The sequence below is a fragment of the Gopherus evgoodei genome, chromosome 4 (assembly GCF_007399415.2).
Source record: "Gopherus evgoodei ecotype Sinaloan lineage chromosome 4, rGopEvg1_v1.p, whole genome shotgun sequence".
Taxonomy (NCBI): domain Eukaryota; kingdom Metazoa; phylum Chordata; order Testudines; family Testudinidae; genus Gopherus; species Gopherus evgoodei.
In genome coordinates this window covers 23,540,462-23,559,447 of record NC_044325.1, presented here as the reverse complement: position 1 = coordinate 23,559,447, position 18,986 = coordinate 23,540,462, and the positions used below count along the sequence as shown (strand labels likewise).

The following is an 18,986-nucleotide window of genomic DNA, read 5'->3' as shown; positions in this document are numbered from 1 at the left end:
ATTGAGTTGAATGGTGGGTGGAATCCTTCGCACTACAGGTACAGTATTAAAATTGTTGTTTTTCTCTTTTTGTTATTTTTTGTTTTTGCCGACCACGTAAAGCCGAAATCGCGCATGTTAAATGCGCGTAAGATGCGACAGAGCTGTAGACTGGATTCTTCCTTGTAACTGCACTCAGGTCACTGAGGTTACACTAGAAAGGAATGTGGTGCAGTGGTTCTATAAAGAAACAACTAGAATCTGCCAGCACTGTTTTTACAGCACAGCTTGTACTCCGCAAACTTCTGTTAGTCAGGTCTGTTTGCTTACATACTAACAGCAGCCAGTAGATTCTTCACATGCATATACACACCCGTCACCTAAAGTCTTCCCGGCCAGGGAAGTCATGCAGCAAGAGAGATAATCTCTCAGGTAGCTAGGGAGATTTCCATGGTAGGCTTTCCATCTGGAGATGGAGACTGTGGGACCTGGACTCTGTATTGAATGAGGAGATCACTTGTGAGATGTGTTCAGGGGGATCTGCTTTGCTAAGCAGAGGAGCTGCTATGCTTTGTACCAGTTGAGGTGTTTGCAAGGTGAGTAGCTTAAATCCCAGGGAGGAGTTGCAATAATTGAGCTTGGAGGTCGCAAATGCCTAGATCACTGTGGACAGGTCCAAGTCTTCCAGAATGGAGTGCAATTTTGTGACAAGGCCAAGATGGAAGGGTGTGTGTTTTGTGTGGCATATGTGGGTCTCAGCTGTGGCAACTCAAGTGTATGGTAATACTAAGGAGTTGAATCTAAAAAGATCCAATGAGTGACTCAAGTCCATAAGCAGTAGCATGGCCCTACTTTAATGCAAAAGGTAATTACCTACAAGATAGGAGCAAAGAATCTAGAATTGCCAAACACCTCTGAACTTTCAAAGTGTGAGCTCCAAAGAAAGAGTGAGCTAATAGTTAGATGAGAAATGGCAGGGCCTCATTTCTGCTTGCAACTTCCTGGTTTATTAACACAATAGATTCTCTCTCACTCTCACACTCACACACACACACACCCTCTTCCTTTCAGTATATGAAAGTTGCTTCTCTACTGTTCGTTTTCCTCTCCTCTTCCTTTCTTCCCTTTGTCCTTCCTCCCTGGCATACACGCACACACAAGCACACTGTGCCTCCTGTCCAGAGTCCTGGTGTGAGGCCCCTAGTAGTTTGCTTCACCACATACTTAGTTCCTCTATAAAATGATGAAGTTCTATTAATGTTGCTATCGCTATAGTGACCCTTCTTCCTGTCCTTTTTAGCTAGGTTGGAATTTATAGAAAAGACATTAGTGAATGGTTTAAAAAAATGTGGTTTTTACTTGCTGTAGCTGTTAAGTAATTTATTGGAGGGGAAAACTCTTTAAATTTCCAAGGGGAAGAAATTATGGATAAAAATGATGAAATAGTATCTGGAACTATAGATCTTTTCTCATTTGAAGAACCAGTTAACGCAGCAATCCTTTCTCCAAGTGATTGGCATTCCCAAGAGCTTAGTACTGTCTCTAACACTTAAGTTTTTGTTGGACCTTAAGGCAAAGCACTTAATGAATCGCATATAAAATATCTACATTAAGAAAAGTTAAGGGTGCATAGTGAAATACTCAAGCTGGGAAACATCCTAATTAAGGTTTCCTGCGCAACCCTAATTCTGCCCGATTGTGTACAGTACTTGGATTGTGATACACGCTTACATGGGATGTGATCACAAAATTTCCACAGGACTCCTATGTCATTCGGTGGACAGGATGGATGGTACTTGGGGAATAATGCAATTATATGGTATTCCTTTCAGTTTGTGGCCTCATGCTTTATTTACTTCACCCCATCCAAGTTGCACTGAATATGGAATTGTTTGTTTCCTCCTGGGCTTTTCCATGGCACTCATCACTATAGTAACCAGCTGCTTCACAAAGATTAATGAAATTATTTTTACAGTGCCCCTGAGAGTTTTTAGAAAGGTATTGTCCCAATTTTACAGATGGGGAGCTGAAACATGGATATCTAGGCCAATATTAAGGGTCTACTAATATCAGGTGCCCCACTGAAGATACATATTTTCCCCTTCTTCAAAAGCTGCTCAGCCCTCTCCACTCCTGTTGATTTCACTTCGAGTGAAGAGCTCAGCATATCTGAAAACCAGACCTTAGGTGTCCCAAGATGAGCATCCAGAAAGCAAGGAACCAACAGTTAGTGATAATGTTGAAGATTTTTGAGTTAAGTACTTTGTCCAGCATGTAAAAAGCCTGTGACACAGCCAAAGAGAACAGAATTCAGGCAGGCATCTATCCTTTCTCTTTCTGCAGTCCTCTTGCCATTTTAATAACCACCTTTCAACTTCAGCTGCAAATCACAATAGTCCTATAAACAGCTACCTGATTTGCCATCCATCCTATTCATGAAAGGAAGCAGGAGTCTTTTGTGGTTATTAAAACAAACACATGGTGATTGTCCCTTAAGAGTGTGTATTGTCATGCATGAGCACAAAGGGGCAGAGTTAGGTTATATGAGCAAGATTAAATTAAATATCTTTGTCTGGTCGAAACCCTCAGCTGTTTCTGATCCTTAAGAATGCAGGCTTATGGGCTGATTCTTACAACTCAACCTACTGGGAAAGTATTCAAACAGGATACCATGTGGTTCGGTTTTTTTGCTTGCATGTTTTTTTAAATATAACTTTCCCCAAGTTTTCTACAGGGGATGTGATGTCCATTACTGAGCAATAGATGAATAATATGGGTAATAAGTAACCATTAGCCTCCTCCCTATTTAGACTCAAAGCAACTGGATTTTATATCCTCTGTTGTAGACTGAAAAGTGAGGCAAGGCCCATGTGTGAAATGTCTTCAGGATCTATTTTTATTTTTCAGTGGATGAATACATTGCCATTGCTAAAGAGAAACATGGATACAACATGGAACAGGTAACAAAACGATTATTTGCATTTCTTTATTTAAACTGACCTTTTTTCCACAGTAGATACTAGAACTTGATTTAAAGCAAACTGCTACACTGCAAACTTTCTTCCCTCCACTCATCCAGTATAATAATTCTTTTCTGCAGTTCATCCTAATTTATTAATGATAGTTACTAAAATGCCCAAATACTGTTTTCAGAGTTTTGATGCAAACCTCCCATTCATTTTCAGTGGTATTTGGCCTTGTGTTGCAGTCTGATCTATGTCTATGTTGGTAAAATTCTGGTCTCATTGCAGCCCATGACAAGGCTCTCCTTTACTTGAGTGAGGTCCAGATTTCACTCTGGCTTTTTCTGTCTCCTGCTTAAAACCCATCTCGACAAACACTTCAACAGTTGGGTAGCTTCATGCACCTGAGAAATTCTTCTGAATTAAGTGGAACGTCTTGTGTGCTAAGTTGTGTGGTGGGGAGGAGGGATGGGTTCTTCTGGTTTATTGTATTGGGAATAAAGGTATTGTCTCTACTGGAGGACTCTGACTTGAGAATTAGAAAAATGACGCCCTTGCAAGAGCAATGGGACTGAAGGGTGCGTGATTAAGAGGGGAAGAGGTTTTAGTCAGATGACCAAACCCTCATTTTTGTGTTAGCTATTGGAAGTGTAGGTCTTAAACATTCTTGAGAAGAGACATCTTAAAGTTTCAGCATCCCTGCTCTCTTCTCAGCTAAGGCGTGAGAAACCGTACAATACATGTGCTCTGGGCTGTCCAGCAGATGCTCCAGCAAAACCATAGAAGATCAAAGCTGACATTCATGATATTTCTAGGACCAAAAATATAGTAGTAATCCCCCTTAAAGCAGTGAATAGCCACAAGCCTAATTTACCCCCACCTTTTTAAAACAACACAGGTAACCTTTAAGGTTGAGATAGGTGTGTTGTTCTAATATGTGAAGTCATGAATAACTTCCTCAAAAAACTAAGCCCCTCATATTTGAGTGACAACTTCTTCTATTCGATTTCAGTCAAAAGGTAAATGTTTTTGGAAAGTGAAAACTGATCAGACTTTGTTTAAAATTAAAAAAACTTATAAAACTGAGATGCAGCCAAGTGCCAGGTCTGAAGCTTTAAAAACTGAACACACATGTATGTTTTTAGATGTCGCGAGAGTTATCTAAAGTTGGAAAACACGTCTTCTCCTTGAACAGAAGGATTTTTGTGGCTGTGATGCTGTGACCGGAAGGGTGGGATGGAATGGGAACATCTGGTTAAGGGGAGGGAGGGAGGAAGGAGAAAAGTGTGTGTTGCGCTACTGGGCTCTCTGGATTGAGGCATGACGACTCACTAAGCTGTGTAACTATGTGCTTGAATGATCAGTACCACCTGGCACTTTCTAAGCTCTCAGTGTTCTGTCCCACTGTTAACTTGTCATGATTTGAGCCTATGGTCAGCCAGGCTGGTGGCAATTGAACATTCTCTATCAGGTTTACAGTGATCTGTGAAATGAGCTGATGGTCTCTGTCCTTCCCCTTATTCTACTAAATGAATTTGTCCTGTCCCCAGGCATTTCTTTTTGTTACTTAGATCTCATTCTGATCTCTCGTGGGGAGGGGCAGATTATCCAAATCTGCCTACAGTGGGGTTCTACCCATTTCTCTGAAGTATCTTGTACTGGCCACTATCAGAAACAGAATGCTTGAGTAGGGGGACCATGGGCCTGATCCAGTATGGCAATTCCTATGTTTCTGTTTCTCCATAATGAATTGTCTTGGGGAGGTAACAGTGGAAGAGAACCTTCCACTGTTCTTCCTTTGCAGGGCAGCATGTGCCTCAAAGATTTTGGTGGTTCTAGAATTTGAAAACCAAGCACTGCTAGGAAATGCACCGAATGTCCTTCCAGGATGGTTATTTTATGCAAATAGTCCTACTAATCCAATGTTCTAGACATTTTATTTTTGAAATTGGACTTTCCCAGGAAAAAATTGCATAACCATGGACACTTCCCCTTTCAGACTGATGTTAGACATGAGATCCTTTTCGGGGGAGGAGGGGAAGAGTGAGAATTTGAGGGAACAATTCAAGCCTAGACAGCTAGCTTTAGGACTTTTGCCTCTGGCTCTGAGGTTATTAGCCAATGGTGTTGGCAAGCATTTGACCGTGTGTGTGCACGTGCGCGCACACACTAGTGAGAGCCAGTCCTCTAGGGTTCAGGACACTATAGCAGGTGGCAGCCTATAAGATCCCAAGTGTGGGGTCAACCAAGGAGGCAATGGCCTTGCAAAGCTTGCTCCCTCCAAGGCATAGGGCAGCAGAGGAGAAGGTAGCAATTGCCTTGAGGATCCTGCCCTCCATCACATTCAGAGACATGGGTGCCAGTTTGTTGATGTAGCAGTAGGGATCAGGTTTCTCTGGAAGGGTGAATGGGACTCTTCCTTAAAGCTCAGATGTCTGCTGGGCTTCGTGTCCAGCTGGCTGCATTTGTTCTGTATGCAACTCGTCTGTTCTAGCCCTCTCCTTCTCTCCCTCACTTGTAGCTGGGTTCTGTACCAACAGCTAAATGGATACATGCAGGGAGGGACAGGTAGAGTTCTTTCCTAGGGAGGAGGGGTAGGTAGAAGAACTTAGAATTGGTAAATCCCTGTGGGCACTATTGCTAGCTGTGTAAAAGCAGCTTATTTGTAAAATGTCTTCCTTCTAGAAATAATGTCTGTTTAAAAGAATATTGTAAGTGTTAAAAAGCCTGACCCATTAAAAAAAATAATCAAACACACACACTTGTGTTCCTTGGCCTTTGTCTGAGGTTGGTATGTGGGCCAACTTCCCCTCTTTTTAAGAACTTTTTTTCCGCTTTTGCCCTTTCAGCATATCTCCTCTTTGTGCAATGTATTTCTGTACTAATGTCCAGCTTGTATAGCTTCACATAGGGATATTTGGGAAGGTGCCCAGGTGAGACTGGGTCTGATATTAAAAAAGAAGAAACCATAATGCTTGTAAAATCTTTCATGGCCTCTGTACTAGCTAGTTAAGCTCTCCCCTCCCAACTGTCTAGTTGTATTTTTTTTAATTCACGTGACATCTTCAAAACCATGACATGTTAAAGACTTTCTGGTTCTGTATCATGGTGAAGGGGAAGAAATCTAGATATTTAGCAGGGAGAGTCTGGTTTCATGAGGAAGAGAACTGGGGTGAATCAAGCATTTAGTCATATAGTTGCAGAATCTGCTGGAGCGAGAACTTTGTGCCCAGAAAGGAACTGGGTTTTTTGCATAGCAAAGTGGGATGGGGAAACCCCAGTTTCAGAGGTAGCACTGGCAGTCTGAATGGACTGGGTGAAACTGCTAGATGGGGGGGAGTTATGGTGGCAGAACCAGAGTCAACTTTGCATATGTCAAACAGATAATATTTTAGTCAGTGGGTCAGGGATCGTTTTCACTTAACAGCAGTTGTGAAACAAGTTGCAAATTTTTATTTTAAATATTTGTAGCACGGTAGGGTCAGGCCCTTCTGAAATGACTCTGGGGAGGCTAACGGCACCAAAAATAATACTCCATCAGAGTGAAGGGTCAGAATGCTCTTTTGCCACCCACCTCCGGAGGGTGCTAGATTTTGAGTGAATACCTCTTAGAGGGCTCACTAGGGCAAGCATTCATTAGTGCCAGGGGGTGCAGTGTGTGTAATTCAGTTTTCTGAACTGGAGACTCGGGGTTGCAAGTGAAGGAGATGAAGTTAGGGGGAATAAATGATAGTCGTCATCCCCTGAATGATAGTGAGCTATGCCCCTGCTTTGTCAGGGGCAGCTCAGTCAACAAATAAGACTGTCCTCTCCCTCCTCAAAAAAAAAAAAAAAAAAAGCACAAAAACACCCAATCAAATAGACCAGTATCAAGACTTGTACACTAATAGGAAGTTGTCTCACCTGCTAACTCTGCCTATAGTTTAGTTTAATCTCTGCTTTACACACATTTTTTTAGCTCTTTACTTTGTCCTTGGCTAAATTCTCTGTGTCTGTGCCATTTTTGCTGGAAGACGTTTTTTAATTTTTATTTTTTAAACTCTAGCAAAAATGTCCACCCCACTTGCCTTTTCCTGCAGCAATCTCTAGCGGCCTTTCAGCAACAGAACTCTCTTTCCTTTTGCTCCTTATACAACATGGGCCAGTTTCTGATGCTTCACAGTCCAGAGTGGTAATAGGTCAGATGCCAGATTCTTGCTGTCACTTAAGCTTCTGCAGTCTCAAACACGTGTATCTGAGGTCAGAGTCATGGCCCTTTTGTAACTTTCGTGCTGCCCTATCACCCTATTACTTGTATCAGTGTAAGGACTGTATATTCCCTCTCCTCGTAACTCAGTTTCTCCTGTGTCCGTGTTTCTTTCAGGCCCTTGGAATGCTCTTTTGGCACAAGCATAATATTGAGAAATCCTTGGCTGATTTGCCCAACTTTACTCCATTCCCAGACGAGTGGACAGTGGAAGACAAGGTCTTGTTTGAACAGGCCTTTAGTTTCCATGGGAAAACATTTCATAGAATTCAGCAGATGGTAAGTAGAATCGTAATAATTAGATCTGGGAAAAACTGTTGTGGTCACCTTGTCCAATACAGGATTGTTAGCAATCATGTAACTGCTCATTTTGAAGATTGTCTGGTGTGGGGGTGGGTTGTTGGGGAAAAGCTTGACTCTTGCATTGTCATTCAGAGGAGAACTATACTGATTTGGGAGGGACTATTTTATCATCTCACGTTCCTCTAGCTGCAGACACAGAATCCGCTTATCATCCAAAGAAAGAGTCCTTTAGAAGTAGAATCTGACTCTTTTTTACAATCTTGAGAGACAGTTCTGGCTATAGAATTGGTATTGCTTTTAATTTGTCACTCACGGGGCTACTCTTCATTTTATTGTGTTGCAGTAGTACTTAGAGGCCTAAATGAGGGTTTAGGGCCCCATTGTGCAATGAATGGTACACATACCTAATGAAAAACAGTCCTTTCCCCAAAGAGCTTTATTGAATCTGCTTTACTTTTTTTTTAACATTTTTTTTAGGAGTTTTATACATTTATGTTGGCGATAAGTGCCTATTAAGTATCATATGGGAGCATCAGTGCTTGAGGATTGTAGATTTAATTCCCTGTTTTCAATCACTCAGTCTTTATGAAACTTTACCGTTGGAGCTGAAATTTTCTAGGCTTGGTATCTGCCTGAAAGTGAACTTTTTTGGGGAGAGGAAATTTTCAGCAAAAATACAAAGCTATCAACTCCATTTAGGAAGGGATGGAGAGTGGTAGTGAAACGAAAGTTTTAAACAGTTTTTCAGCTGGGATGGGAGGTTGAAATTTGAAAGTTGAAAACTATCCCTCAAGTGAAAATCCCTTTGACTAGTCCAGTGAAGCTCTGGCTTTGACTGGACAGTTCCAACCCTTTGAAAACTAGCATATACAGTATACTTTGCACAAGGCTTTTGATCCACTCGTAAAGTGTGCAGCTAAGGAAGTGTGCAGTGATGAGGGTGACCAGACACCCTTCTGTTGTCTTATATATGCAACTATTAACTCGGCCACATCCCCCACCCGGAAAAAAAATCCCATTTTTTTTTTTTCACACTTGCTATCTGGTCACCCTAGTGGTGCTCCATGCATTTCTAACTTAGCTGAATAGTAAAAAGTGATCTGACTGTTCCAAAGGGTAGGGAGGGCTGCTATGCACCTTTGTAAGGATTGTAGGACTAGGTCCTGTTCTCGTTCTCCCTTAAAATCTCCTCATGCAGGTGTATGAACAGGATTCTTGTGGTGCCCAGCCAAATAATTCCAGGTTATAGGATCTGGATGACTGCCTCCTGACAATATTTATGCAAAACTAGCAGAACTCTGAAGGCCTGGAGAGTGAAGCACCTTTCAGGGTTTTTTTCCCCATTTTTTCCTTTTAAATGTAAAATAAAAGAATCCCTCAGTAATATCACCTGTAAACTGATTGTAAAACATGTAAGGGAGCCTATTATGTAGCACAGGTAAGCACCAAATTAGGAAATTCACAGTTCAGGTGAATGGCTGTAACTCTGTCCCCTTGTGAACGTGGATTATAGTGCATTAATGCCAGACTCATATACTGCTTCTCAGTAATGAATTACAGGACACTTTTTTTGAGCAACTTTTGATATGCATGTAGCATCCTGTGTTTTGAGTGTGCTGGGTAAACACTGACAGAATATAGTGCACTTTTCATAAAAATGACTAAGTATTGGATATACAACAAAATAGTAAGTGCAAGTGTACTGACCTACCTATTCCAAATTAGCTCCATTCTTAATAACCTTATCCTTGAATTTGCACTGAGGAAGCCTGTGCTGGTATCCGGAAATAACCTACATAGTACGTGGGTGCTGACCGGTATTAAAATTGCACGTTTTAGAGCAGAGGTGTGAAACTCATTCCACAGAGAGGAACAAATGTACAGTTTTGGGGCTATTTACTGCCCTCAGTGTATACCAAATCTGCCACTGATAACCACAAGTATCTAAAGCCAAAACTTTGAAATTTTGGTCCTTACATAAGAGGGACCTGACTTCCACCTGTAGCTCCCTGATTTTTAATGGAACTTGGATCAGGCCTTTAAAGTTATTGTTGCGTAGGGTGAGGTGAGGGACAAGAGTGGTGCAGGTCTCTTCTAGGCTAGCCTGCTGAACACAAATGAGTCAGCTACCTTAATATAGATTTAGTTGCTTAATGGAAGGCAGGCTTGTCATGTAGACATACAGGACAATGAGAATGAAAATATTACAACTTGCTACACGCTTATCAAAGGTTGTAGAAAGAACCAATATTGCATCCTTTTAAAACCTCTTTTGTTAATTTGAATAGATATTGCCACCCTGTGTTGCTGGTTGTCATAGTATGTACCAAAGTCTGGTTCATCTAATGTGAAATCCTGGTAATGCTGTACATGTAAACCTGTGAAGACTTCTAAAAAGTGTAACTCTTTTATTTTCAGCTTCCTGACAAATCGATAGCCAGTTTGGTGAAATTTTACTACTCCTGGAAAAAGACAAGGACTAAAACCAGCGTGATGGACCGCCATGCTCGTAAACAAAAAAGGGAACGGGAAGAAAGGTATGTTTGCAGTGAGAGAGACTGTGTCTTGCCACTCAAATCTTTTTATGATGATCCTGGAATTTCTGGTAGCTTGTAAAGAACTAGAACTAGGATTTTTTCCCCCAGACACTTCCTGGTGTGCCTTTTTTAAAACCAGAATCCGTGTCCATGTAAACGTTCATGACCAAATTCTACCATCTGATTCACATGCAACTCTCAAGTCCCTGTAAAGGGAGATCACAATGGTAACTCGAGGGCAGGTTTTTAGCCTTAAATGTAACATTCCATAGAATGGGAGCACCCACTAAGTGGAAGATTGGCAATGTTTGGCACTCCCCTCTCTTCATTTTATCTACACACTTGTCCCAGCAGAAAGCTTGCTACCAGCAAAATGCTTTCAGGGCCAAATTCTCTACCCAGTGCAATGGTCGAGTAGACTGGCTTCGTGATGGGAAGAGGAGGAGAGAGAAGAGCTCACACTAGCTGTGGTGGATGGAATTCTGTACCCACCCCTCTCTTAGTTGTGCATGTGCTTTACTGTACAAATGTACCTGGCACGCTACAGGTCCCTAAGCCACTGAGCTTCAATAGATTGTTTGTTTCCAAAAGCAGCAAAGAATTCTGTGGCACCTTATAAACTAACAGACATTATGGAGCATGAGCTTTCGTGGGTGAATACCCACTTCGTCAGATGCATGTAGTGGAAATTCCCAGGGGCAGGTATATATATGCAGGCAAGCTAGAGATAATGAGGTTAGTTCAATCAGGGAGGATGAGGCCCTCTTCTAGCAGTTGAGGTGTGAAAACCAAGGGAGGAGAAACTGGTTTTGTAGTTGGCAAGCCATTCACAGTCTGTGTTTAATCCTGAGCTGATGGTGTCAAATTTGCAGATGAACTGAAGCTCAGCAGTTTCTCTTTGAAGTCTGGTCCTGAAGTTTTTTTGCTGCAGGATGGCCACCTTAAGGTCTGCTATAGTGTGGCCAGGGAGGTTGAAGTGTTCTCCTACAGGTTTTTGTATATTGCCATTCCTAATATCTGATTTGTGTCCATTTATCCTTTTCCATAGCGACTGTCCAGTTTGGCCGATGTACATAGCAGAGGGGCATTGCTGGCATATGATGGCATATATTACACTGGTGGACTTGCAGGTGAATGAACCGGTGATGTTATGGCTGATCTGGTTAGGTTCTGTGATGGTGTCGCTGGTGTAGATGGTCTGGGCAGAGTTGGCATCGAGGTTTGTTGCATGGATTGGTTCCTGAGCTAGAGTTACTATGGTGCAGTGTGCAGTTACTGGTGAGAATACATTTCAAGTTGGCAGGTTGCCTGTGGGTGAGGACTGGCCTGCCACCCAAGGCCTGTGAAAGTGTGGGATCATTGTCCAGGATGGGTTGTAGATCCCTGATGATGCGTTGGAGGGGTTTTAGCTGGGGACTGTATGTGATGGCCAGTGGAGTCCTGTTGGTTTCTTTCTTGGGTTTGTCTTGCAGTAGGAGGCTTCTGGGTACATGTCTGGCTCTGTTGATCTGTTTCCTTATTTCCTCGTGCGGGTATTATAGTTTTGAGAATGCTTGGTGGAGATTTTGTAGGTATTGGTCTCTGTCTGAGGGGTTAGAGCAGATGCGATTGTACCTCAGTGCTTGGCTGTAGACAATGGATCGTGTGATGTGCCCGGGATGGAAGCTGGAGGCATGAGGTAGGCATAGCGGTCGGTAGGTTTTCGGTATAGGGTGGTGTTAATGTGACTATCACTTTTTTGCACCGGGGTGTCTAGGAAGTGGACCTCCCTTGTAGATTGGTCCAGGCTGAGGTTGATGGTGGGGTGGAAGCTGTTGAAATCATGTTGGAATTTTTCCAGAGTGTCCTTCCCATGGGTCCAGATGATGAAGATGTCATCAATGTAGCATAGGTAGAGAAGGGGCGTGAGTGGACGAGAGCCGAGGAAGCGTTGTTCCAGGTCGACCATAAAAATATTGGCATATTGTGGGGCCATGCGGGTGCCCATAGCAGTGCCACTGATCTGGAGATATATATTGTCATCAAATTTGAAATAGTTGTGTGTGAGGATAAAGGCATAGAGCTCAGCAGCCAGTTGTGCTATGGCATCATCAGGGATACGGTTCCTGACAGCTTGTATTCCATCTGAGGAGAGTTGGCAGTTTTTCAAAGGGACACTATTAAGGGCCCAAAAGCAAGCTATTCCGATGGTTAGGAAAGATAGAAAGTGTGGCAAAAGACCACCTTGGCTTAACCATGAGATCTTGCGTGACCTACAAAAGAAAAAGGCATCATATAAAAAACAGAAACTAGGTCAGATTACAAAGGATGAATATAGGCAAATAACACAGGAATGCAGAGGCAAGATTAGAAAGGCAAAGACACAAATGAACTCAAACTAGCTATGGGAATAAAGGGAAACAAGAAGACTTTTTATCAATACATTAGAAGCAAGAGGAATACCAAGGACAGGGTAGGCCCACTGCTCAGTAAGGAGGGGGAAACAGTAATGGGAGACTTGGATATGGCAGAGATGCTTAATGACTTCTTTGTTTCGGTCTTCACTGAGAAGTCTGAAGGAATGTCTAATATAGTGAATGCTTACGGGAAGAGGGTAGGTTTAGAAGATAAAATAAAAAAAGAGCAAGTAAAAAATCACTTAGAAAAGTTAGATGCCTGCAAGTCACCAGGGCCTGATGAAATGCATCCTAGAATACTCAAGGAGTTAATAGAAGAGGTATCTGAGCCTCTAGCTATTATCTTTGGGAAATCATGGGAGACGGAGGATATTCCAGAAGACTGGAAGGGGGCAAATATAGTGCCCATCTATAAAAAGGGAAATAAAAACAACCCAGGAAATTACAGACCAGTTAGTTCTGTGCCAGGGAAGATAATGGAGCATGTAATTAAAGAAATCATCTGCAAACACTTGGAAGGTGGTAAGGTGATAGGGAATAGCCAGCATGGATTTGTAAAGAACAAATCGTGTCAAACTAATCTGATAGCGTTCTTTGATAGGATAACGAGCCTTGTGGATAAGGGAGAAGCAGTGGATGTGATATACCTAGACTTTAGTAAGGCATTTGATATGGTCTCGCATGATATTCTTATAGATAAACTAGGAAAGTGCAATTTATATGGGGCTACTATAAGGTGGGTGCATAACTGGCTGGATAACCGTACTCAGAGTTGTTGTTAATGGCTCCCAATCCTGCTGGAAAGGTATAACAAGTGGGGTTCCACAGGGGTCTGTTTTGGGACCGGTTCTGTTCAATATCTTCATCAACGATTTAGATGTTGGCATAGAAAGTACGCTTATTAAGTTTGCGGACGATACCAAACTGGGAGGGATTGCAACTGCTTTGGAGGACAGGGTCAAAATTCAAAATGATCTGGACAAATTGGAGAAATGGTCTGAGGTAAACAGGATGAAGTTCAATAAAGATAAATGCAAAGTGCTCCACTTAGAATGGAACAATCAGTTTCACACACACAGAATGGGAAGAGACTGTCTAGGAAGGAGTATGGCAGAAAGAGATCTAGGGGTCATAGTAGACCACAAGCTTAATATGAGTCAACAGTGTGATACTGTTGCAAAAAAAGCAAACGTGATTCTGGGATGCATTAACAGGTGTGTTGTAAACAAGACACGAGAAGTCATTCTTCCGCTTTACTCTGCGCTGGTCAGGCCTCAGCTGGAGTATTGTGTCCAGTTCTGGGCACCACATTTCAAGAAAGATGTGGAGAAATTGGAGAGGGTCCAGAGAAGAGCAACAAGAATGATTAAAGATCTTGAGAACATGACCTATGCAGGAAGGCTGAAGGAATTGGGTTTGTTTAGTTTGGAAAAGAGAAGACTGAGAGGGGACATGATAGCAGTTTTCAGGTATCTAAAGGGGGGGCTTCAGGAGGAGGGAGAAAACTTGTTCACCTTAGCCTCCAATGATAGAACAAGAAGCAATGGGCTTAAACTGCAGCAAGGGAGATTTAGGTTGGACATTAGGAAAAAGTTCCTAACTGTCAGGGTAGTTAAACACTGGAATAGATTGCCTAGGGAAGTTGTGGAATCTCCATCTCTGGAGATATTTAAGAGTAGGTTAGATAAATGTCTATTAGGGATGGTCTAGACAGTATTTGGTCCTGCCATGAGGGCAGGGGACTGGACTCGATGACCTCTCAAGGTCCCTTCCACCCTTCCAGTCCTACAGTCTATGAATCTGTGTGTGGGATGTTCGTGTAGAGAGCCTCTACGTCCATGGTGGCTAGGATGGTGTTTTCTGGAAGGTCACCAATGCATTGTAGTTTCCTCAGGAAATCAGTGGTGTCATGGAGATAGCTGGGAGTGCTCCACATATCAAGACAGTCCTTCAGTGAGAGTGCCAATGCCCGAGATGATGGGGCGTCCAGGATTTCCAGGTTTGTGGATCTTGGGGAGTAGATAGAATACCTGGTCAGGGCTCTAAGGGTATGTTGATTTGTTCCGGTGTTAGTGTAGGGAGTGTCCTGAGTAGATGTTGCAGTTTCTTAGTGTATTCCTCAGTGGGATCTGAGGGAAGTGGGATCAACCTCCCTGGCCACACTATAGCAGACCTTAAGGTGGCCATCCTGCAGCAAAAAAACTTCAGGACCAGACTTCAGAGAGAAACGGCTGAGCTTCAGTTCATCTGCAAATTTGACACCATCAGCTCAGATTAAACAAAGACTGTGAATGGCTTGCCAACTACAAAACCAGTTTCTCCTCCCTTGGTTTTCACACCTCAACTGCTAGAAGAGGGCCTCATCCTCCCTGATTGAACTAACCTCGTTATCTCTAGCTTGCCTGCATATATATACCTGCCCCTGGAAATTTCCATTACATGCATCTGACGAAGTGGGTATTCACCCACGAAAGCTCATGCTCCATAACGTCTGTTAGTCTATAAGGTGCCAAAGGATTCTTTGCTGCTTTTACAGATCCAGACTAACACGGCTACCCCTCTGATGTTTGTTTCCACTACTTCAGGCCAAGGCCTGCAGCAGTCTCCATGGCTGCCATGCCTACCACACGCTGCAGCACCCTTCAGGAAAGTTTGGCTGATAGTTCATATATTTAGCTACACAGATACTTCCTGGAGATAGAGATCCTAGGTTAGATATATGTCTATCAGGGATGGTCCAGACAGTATTTGGTCCTGCCATGAGGGCAGGGGACTGGACTTGACGACCTCTCGAGGTCCCTTCCAGTCCTAGAGTCTATGAATCCTCTTTCTCTGGATAACCCCACTTGAACCTAGGGTAGTTGGGGCCTCGGTGGGCCATGACTCCTTCGTACACTGAGGGGTCTGATGGTCTGCAAAGGTTCTCTGCATCCTCATCCTCCTTGTCTTTCCCCTGTCTACATAGCAGTGGCGCTTTTGCGATGCTCCAGATGTTTCTTGTTCTTGTGAACAGGTGCTTTTCCCTACTCGCTCTAAAACGCAATTTAGACATTTGTAGAGTCAGAACTTCTCTTAGAGCCACATCCCAGGAAAGGAGATGTCTTTCACAAGCTGGAAATGCTCTGCATATGCCTCCCATCAAGCGGCTCTTATTTCATGACCGCTTAGCCCACACCCTAGCCCCTATGCCTCAAACAGGAGATCCCTATAGGAAGAGGGTCATTCCCATGGTGCAGTTTGTTGAACCACACTGCAACAATGAGCCAGCAAGACTGTCTTCATCTTCCAGCTGGATTCACCACACCTGCTTAATTGGAAGGAAGAGAGTGGGCTCAAAGAAGACCACCACCATCCAACTAATCCCTTACTTGTTGGCTTTCCTTTATCAGTGCCTCCCTTTTATACTGTTGTTTCTCCATCCCCCAAATGGTTTGTTTTATTAACTTTATTCAGTGGAAAAATAATTGCATTTCCTAAAAGGAGCACTGTCTTGTAGTTCATACTATATAGTTTAGTATTCAGAAAGGCTGCATCTGGCATTTTTTTCTATACTTGTAAACCACACTGAAGTTACTGCCACCCAAAAATATCTTTATAGTATAGTCTTTTATAAATGGTGTATCTAAGATTCTATAAACTCCATGGAGAGCAAGTAGATGGGCTGCTACATTTCTGAATGTCAAAGCCTTTGAGAGAAGCAACAGGAGCAGAGATACTTAGAGTATGTCTACACTCTGGAAACTACATCAGGTTAGCTATGTCAGCGTTGCTATGCTGGCATAACCCGGTAGTGTAGACGGACCCTAAGCTGGTGGAAGGTTTTTGTTTTGATTTCTCCCCTCCTGCCCCATCAGTATAGGAAAACCATCACCCTGAATGACAGAAGCTACGTTGATGGAAACATTTGTCCATTTATTTAGCTACATCTTCACCCGGGGATAGGTTGACAAAGATACATCGGTCAGGAATGTGACTTATTCACATCCCTGACCGATATAGCTACATTGACTTAAGTTTTAGGTGTCAACCAAGCCATAGTGTTTGCTTTCCATGTTTAGCAAGCTAAAGAATGATTGGAAGGTTTATAACTTTGTTAAAAATCAAATAGCCAAGTAGAATAATTGCAGGAAAAAACCTATGGAATTTGTCTCTGCTTTGTGGGGCAGGGAGGAGAGCAGTGCTGTCATTTGAGCCTGAGGCTAGAATATGTGAATTCTAAAGCTAGTTTGTGTTCCAGGCCTGTTCACTTGTGGATTGAGTTGTGCTTAGGTTAAGTAATGACTGTAATAAAGCTCTGCAAAATGGTTTAGGTTTAGTGGTCTCAATCTAGTTCATAATTATGTGACCCTCTAGACACAAACTTCCAGCACAGTTGGCACCTTTTGGTGTTGGTCTCAGCAGACACCCAAAACGGAATCAGTGTGGAGGTAAAATTGCACTCTGGCCCTTTAGAGTTAAGGCTAATTAATTAAAGGGGCAGTTAGAGGAATCTTGCCCTGCTGCTGAATGTGTTCTGTGACTAAACAGAGGAATTCCCAAGGCATCTTTCAGCAGCACTGAAATCACTTTAAAATAACCTCAAACAAACGTGGGACTCGGTTTTCAAAACCTGTTCTCTTATTTGTGTGCATGGGACTCTGTACATGCAGTCTTCTGCGCCCAGAAGTGACAGAACTTGCATGGACAGACTAGCTTGGGAATCAATTTTGTACAGAAAAGCATGCAGCTTAGACGAAAAGGAAGGTTTGCACAAGTGACTGCAAATGGAAGACCATTAACGCCACCTTAAAATGTGTCCCTTAGTGACAGAACAGGTGCACGTGTCTTGTTCATATTCTTCACTTGGTTTATAATTTAAAATAATAAAGCAAATAAAAACTGGAACCTAAATGGTGAATAAATGACTGTGGACTGTGCAGACAATGTACTCTGGAATTTTAAGAGGGTATGTAGAATATAATACTGACTTCTACAACTTGGCTAACTTAATGGGTTGCTTGATTTCATGGGACCAGTGAAACCTGCATGTGTCCGTTTTAAAATAAACATAGTCCAAATAATCTTCTCCTTGCACTCTGGGAACATCATAAAAAGCGGAGCAATTAACTTCAGCGATGTATGGTACACTAACTCTAAACCATACATGGAAGAATATCATAATGTGAATGGTAGTCAAAAATGAAATTAGAATTCCAGTAAAATTAAACTGGCTGGGTGTTCCAAGGCCACGTTCAGTATGGCCCCAATTTGATGCTGCTTATTATTATTATTCAGTACTTGATAGAACAGGGGTCAGCAACCTTTCAGAAGTGGTGTGCCGAGTCTTCATTTATTCACTCTAATTTAAGGTTTTGCGTGCCAGTAATACATTTTAACGTTTTTAGAAGGTCTCTTTCTATAAGTCTATAATATGTAACTAAACTATTGTGTATGTAAAGTAAATAAGGTTTTTAAAATGTTTAAGAAGCTTTGTTTAAAATTAAATTAAAATGCAGAGCCCCTTGGACCGGTGGCCAGGATCCGGGCAGTGTGAGTGCCACCAAAAATCAGCTTGCGTGCCATAGGTTGCCAACCCCTGTGATAGAATATGCTTTTTCTTTTCTTTTTTTTTCCACTAAGGGAGGAATTAAAGATGAGATTATGGGAGTGCTAAACATATGTGGTGGGTTTTTTTTTATCCCTGGGATAACTAATTGTGCATGTGGCTTTTTGTTACGTTTAAGTTTTTTAATTAAATGTATGAAATCCACATTAAAGCTGTTTGCTCTAATTCTATATCCTTGTTTGTCTGAGTTTGCTTGAAGTTAAAAAAAAAATATTCAGCTAGTTCTTTTTGACTCTGACAGCCAGAGAATTTCTGACTTTTTTAATTTTATTTTTGCCTTTGAGGGTGAACAGACTTCGTTTTGCCCAGATATACCACAGAAGAGTTTATGTAAAAGCTTTTAAATGAATGGTCCCTAATGTGGTTAATTTAAAGAGGTAATTGACTTTAAAATTCACCCAAAAGAGAGCCGGTTAAATTGAATGTTCCATCCATGCCTGATTTCCAGCAGACTGTTGTAGAGAAATAGACATTCTCGTAGTAATATGGTCATGCCTTGCTTTTGTCTTTCAGTGAGGATGAAATGGAGGAAACAAATGGAACTAACCCTGTTGATATTGAAGTTGAACAAAACAAGGAGAGCAAAAAAGAGGTAGATATTTTTTTTTCTTAATACTGTACTGAAGGCTAATGAAAGTTTTCACCTGTTGCTGTGAACTGTTCTGTTGTGCCACAGAGGATCTGACAGTGGCCATTTTTATTTGTGCTTGTGCGTAGTTAACATTCAGCACAGGAATAATAGCGACTTACAGTTTTGATTAGAGTAACTAGTAGTCAAAATCCTTGATCCCATTTGAAGTGAATGCCAAGACTTTGAGTGACTTCAGCAGGGTCAGGATTTCACCTGAAATTGCTAACAACAAAGGTTAAAGATTATATGGCTGTGTTTCCTTCCCCCTTCCAAAGGGACATTGACCATGCTGCTGAAATTTTGTGTATGGGCAACCCAAAGCCACC

At 42.1% G+C, this 18,986-nt stretch overlaps 1 protein-coding gene across 1 annotated transcript in view; it reads left to right on the top strand.

Moving 5' to 3' along the window:
• RCOR1 (REST corepressor 1) overlaps window positions 1-18,986 on the top strand; it is a 138,992-nt gene that overhangs the window by 102,381 nt on the left and 17,625 nt on the right. The window contains exons 4-7 of the mRNA XM_030558703.1: window positions 2,887-2,939; window positions 7,306-7,467; window positions 9,910-10,028; window positions 18,543-18,621. Coding sequence (XP_030414563.1) covers window positions 2,887-2,939; window positions 7,306-7,467; window positions 9,910-10,028; window positions 18,543-18,621 — 413 coding nt within the window. The remainder of the gene's footprint in view (window positions 1-2,886; window positions 2,940-7,305; window positions 7,468-9,909; window positions 10,029-18,542; window positions 18,622-18,986) is intronic.